The sequence below is a fragment of the Lolium perenne genome, chromosome 7 (genome assembly GCF_019359855.2).
Source record: "Lolium perenne isolate Kyuss_39 chromosome 7, Kyuss_2.0, whole genome shotgun sequence".
Taxonomy (NCBI): domain Eukaryota; kingdom Viridiplantae; phylum Streptophyta; class Magnoliopsida; order Poales; family Poaceae; genus Lolium; species Lolium perenne.
Genome location: NC_067250.2, coordinates 10,883,566 through 10,888,696, shown reverse-complemented (window position 1 = coordinate 10,888,696; position 5,131 = coordinate 10,883,566). Strand labels below are relative to the sequence as shown.

Sequence of the window (5,131 nt, the reverse complement as noted above, 5' to 3'; positions counted from 1 at the left end):
ATAACAAGAAAAACATGCAAGATAACAAACAATACCAACAGCTAAAGATAACAAACAGTGTCAGTACAGTATATCTAGAGTCGGTCAGTCACACCTGTGACAAACGAATCATATTCTTGAACATGATGTAGAAGGCTCACGAGATCCACCAAACCAAACAATTTGAAAATTTTCTGTGGTCCCGCCTCTTTATGTGGGTGGCTTGCTATTGGCTGCAACAGTTGACCTGACCTTGGGTTCCAAAAAGAAGCTCCCTCTAATGAAAAACCCCATATATACTTCCTTGCATGCGTCGTCTTCACTCAATCATCGCAGCTAGCAGCGTACCACTGGACCGATGAGCATGGCGGCAGCGGGGGCAGAAGCGAGCTGCGGCAGCGAGGAGGAGGGGCTGACGCTGCTGGGGTTCTGGTCGAGCCCGTACGTGCTCCGCGCGCGGTTGGCGCTGAACCTCAAGGGCATCCCCTACACGTACGTGGAGGAGGACCCGTTGGGCGACGGGACCAAGAGCGCGCTCCTCCTGGCCTCCAACCCGGCGCACGGCGGGAAGGTGCCGGTGCTGCTCCACCACGGCAGGCCCGTCGCCGAGTCGCTGGTCATCGCGGAGTACATCGACGAGGCGTTCCCGGACCGGCGCCCGCGGCTCCTCCCCTCCGCCTCCGACCCGCACAAGCGCGCCGCCGCTCGCTTCTGGGCCGCCTGCGTTGACCAGAAGATGGTGCCGGCGTGGTCCCCCGTGTTCCGCGGGAGGACGCTGGAGGAGCGGGTGAAGGCGGCCGAGGAGCTGGTGGCCGTGCTGGAGACGTTCGAGGGAGTGCTCGCCGGGGGGAGGATGGAGTTCTTCGGCGGGGAGAGCGTGGGGCTGCTGGACGTGGCGCTGGGCGGGTTCATCTGGTGGCTGCGCTCGTCGGAGGCCATGTGCGGCGTGAAGACCATCGACCCGGCGAGGACGCCGCTGGTGGCGGCGTGGGCGGAGCGGTTCAGTGCGCTGGACGGTGTGCGGGAGATCGCGCCGGACGTGCCGAGGCTGGCAGAGTATCACCTCGCCAAGCGGGCTGGCTTCGGGCTGCCGTTCCTGCCGCTGCACCAGCCGCCGCAGTAGATTCAGGTCTAACTTCCCCGGCGAACTGTCGCGCTGCATATGCTTTCGAGTGCATCACGAATTCACGATAGATGAGTTCTTCGGTGCAATGTGACTAGATTCACCGCGGTAGTAGCTGCGTTCTCGCATCTGGTTCCTGAATTTCTGTCGGTAGTGTTACTTTTACTAGTTAGGTATCCGTGCGTTGCTACGGATCAATAAAAAATCATTTCTCTAATGTGTGTATATGGAGACAAATATCATGGTTTTCACTCCCATCTTGATTACTATTTTTAAAGTAAGATGGATTTGAAGAAAAATCCATTCTTTCATTCTAAAAATAATGTAATTTGTGTCACCGAATCTCCTTAAGACAAAAATGATAGATTCACTTAAGACAAACACGCTGCTTACTTTCAAATGGTCATTGTTTGCATCATGGTTATCCAGGCGAAAGAAATATGACTGATACATATTATGCAAAAACTCGTAGGTTCACAATGATATCATTTCATCTTAAAATTTGCTAAGTCACACGTGAGCATCAATAAGTATCCAAATGCTTATCATGATATGACACCAGCAAGAAGCACATGATATTTTATTTGGGCATGTAAGTTATAATATAAGTTGTATGTTACTGGTCCTCAGTAATTAGCATAGTTTCATGTTTAGTACTTCTTGGCATTGGGTTGTCCAACTGTTAGTGTTCCCATTTGCATTTTCAGTTTAGATATTACTTGTATGTAGAAATGCGTATCTGAATTATGTGCAACATGTTTTTGCTTGATTCTTCAATATAAGCCAAATTTTTTGCATATTAGTTATCTCCATTCTAATTAATATAGTTTTAGAGCAGTGTTGTAGTCAAATTTAGGATGTTCTTCGACGCGGGAATGTTTAGGTGGGAAAACCATTTTTCGTCTGGCTCCTAATTAAGCAATGCATATATGCTAGGCAGTTCTTCGAAAACATAACATTTTGGTTCATGCTCGATATCCCTTTGGTTGGTTGTACAGTTAAACGGCTAATCACTTTGTTGCGGGGTGTTACAATATTAAAGGTTGTTGAATATAATCCGAAATCCATTTACCTGTTGTAATATGGAAGGAGTCCTACCAGACTATGGCATGCCAAACGTGCTAGACATAGCACAATACAACTCTATTTCGTGTCCGCCAAGAAAGAGATTTGTTTGCCCATATATATAGTTCAAGGTAGTCACAGAATAGATGAGAGAGAGTTTCTCCATATTGATCGCACGCAGAGGGTTTGTCCTCTCGTGTATTGTAATCACTAGTAGAAAAAGGGGCAACCGTACCGGTTCCAGAGGGGCTTTTGCACCGGTTAAGCAACTGGTATAAAAGATTCGATACAAAAGCCCCCCCTTTCGTACCGGTTCATTACGAACCGGTATTAAAGGGGCCTCCACATGGGCCACCAGGAGACCTCAGGGCCAGGGAGTTTTGGTACCGGTTTGTAATACGAACCGGTACCAAAGGTTGGCTGCCGCGGCAGGGAAAATGCATAAATCTCCGCCGCGGCAGAGAATTCAGGGTTTAGGGTTTTAGGAGGGGTTTAGGGGTATCAGACCGTTTCATATCGTGTCGATGCTCCATAAACGCGTTTGGGTTTAGGTAGTAAATGAAGATCAAGGTGATGCATATCAACTTGGTGCATATAATATAACACATGTAATTGCATAAGATCGAAATTAAGTAGTACATGCAAGAAGAACGATCTTCATGCATATATAGTGGTACTCTCCGACGTGTACTCTATATATGTCTATTACATGTAGCATAGTGGTACTCTCCGAGTCAAACTATATGTAACATGTACATCATTCATAGTGGTATTCTACGAATGGTGGTAAGACGTCCCGAAGGAAAAATCCCGCCAATTCCTCGCCTATTGCTATGAAGCGGTCCTCGATTGAGAGCTTGTTTCGCTTTCTTGCCAACTATAAAAGAATAAGATACAAATGAATACATGAGCTATGTGTGTGTGTGTGTATATATATATATCTTAGGTATGTATACCTTAGGTATGTGTAACTTAGGTATGTATACCCTCAGGTATGTGTACTACAAAGCAAAAATACGCGTATCTACGTATGGTGCCCGGGCACCATGGAGCACCAGCTAATTTACCACATATGGGGCACCATGGTGCCCGGACACCAAACGTGTATTTCGTACATACCTGGAGTGTATGTGTCTAAATTACACATACCTAAGGTTTACATACCTAACATATACACATACAAGTTACACATACCTAACATTTACATACTTAACATATACACATGCAAGTTACACATACCTAACATATATATACATGTATCAGTGTACGTACACCTTATGTATGCAATACCTTAGGTATGTATCACTTGAGTATGCATATCTTAGGTATGTATACCTTAGGTATGTATACCTTAGGTATGTGTAACTTAGGTATGTATACCATCAGGTATGTGTACTACAAAGCAAAAATACGCGTATCTACGTATGGTGCCCGGGCACCATGGAGCACCAGCTAATTTACCTATATATATTTTTATATATACATGGTTTCACTAATCATGATGTTCTGTAATGATTTTGATAAGCTTAATTATATCATGCAGATGAATCGGCAATGGATGTACATTGACCGACGCTTTAGCGAGTTCACTTCCGACCTAATTTTTTTTATGTATTTTCCATGTGTTAAATGTGAGAATGTCATAAATTACTCTTCCTCGAGTACCATTCACACCCACCTGCTGCGGTCCGGTTTCATGCCCCACTACAATTGTTGGATCAAGCATTGAGAAAGAGGGGTTATGATGGAAGACAATAAAGAAGAAGAGAATGATGACAACTATCCCATGTTCGCTGAATACGGTGATACGACAAAGGGGGATTGTTTTCCATCAGAAGACAACAATGAAGACAATGAAGCAGAAACTCAAGAGGCATCAGATGAGCCTGCGGATGATCTTGGCCGGGCCATTGCTGATGCAATGATAGAATGTGAAATTGAAAAGGAAAGGTTGAAATTCGACAAGATGTTAGAGGATCACAACAAATTGTTGTACCCAACTTGCGAAGATGGCCAGAAAAAACTAGGTACCATACTGGAATTGTTGCAGTGGAAGGCAGAGAACAGTGTGACTGACTCGGGGTTTGAAAAGTTGCTGAAAATAATTAAGAAGCGGCTTCCAAGGGGTAACGAATTGCCGCTAGTACGTATGAAGCGAAGAAGGATGTCTTCCCTATAGGATTAGATGTGCATAAGATACATGCATGCATTAATGACTGCATCCTCTACCGCAGCGAGTACGGGAATTTGGATGCATGCCCGGTGTGAACTGCATTGCGGTATAAGATCATACAAGATGACCCGGGTGATGTTGAGGGCGAGCGCCCTAGGAACAGGTTCCTGCCAAAGTTATGTGGTATGCTCCTATAATACCACGGCTAAAACGTTTGTTCATAAATAAAGAGCATCTCAGGTTGTTGCGATGGCACAAAGAAGACCGTAAGAAAAGACGCGAATTTAAGACACCGTGCTGATGGGTCGCAGTGGAGAAAAATCGATAGAAAGTACCCATACTTTGCAGAGGACGCAAGGTATTTAAGATTTGGTCTAACTACAGATGACATGAATCCTTTTGGAGAGCAGAGCTGCAGTCATAGCACCTGGCATGTGGCTCTATGTATCTATAACCTTCCTCCTTGGTTGTGCATGAAGCGGAAGTTCATTATGATGCCAGTGCTGATCCAAGGCCCGAAGCAACCCGACAATGACAATGATATGTTCCTGAAGCCATTAGTAGAAGAACTTCTACAGTTGTGGTCCATAACAGGTGTACGTGTGTGGGACGAGCACAAGCAAGAGGAATTTGACCTACGAGCGCTGCTTTTGGTAACCATCAACGATTGGCCTGCTCTTCGTATCATTTCAGGACAGTCAAACAAGGGATATAATGCATGCACGCACTGTTTAGATGAGACCGAAAGTGCATATCTGGATAAATCTAAGAAGGTCGTGTACTTGGGGCAT

General features: G+C 45.4%; 1 protein-coding gene across 1 annotated transcript; it reads left to right on the top strand.

Moving 5' to 3' along the window:
- Positions 1–311: 311 nt before the first annotated feature.
- LOC127313780 (probable glutathione S-transferase GSTU6) lies at positions 312–1,259 on the top strand. Its single transcript, XM_051344247.2, has one exon. It carries the CDS (start codon positions 338–340, stop codon positions 1,100–1,102), a length of 765 nt encoding a protein of 254 aa, XP_051200207.1. The 5' UTR covers positions 312–337; the 3' UTR covers positions 1,103–1,259.
- Positions 1,260–5,131: the final 3,872 nt, after the last annotated feature.

What these genes read in the sequence shown, in the direction of transcription:
- LOC127313780 (XM_051344247.2), top strand. Translation starts at nt 338, where the DNA reads ATGAGCATGGCGGCAGCGGGGGCAGAAGCGAGCTGCGGCAGCGAGGAG.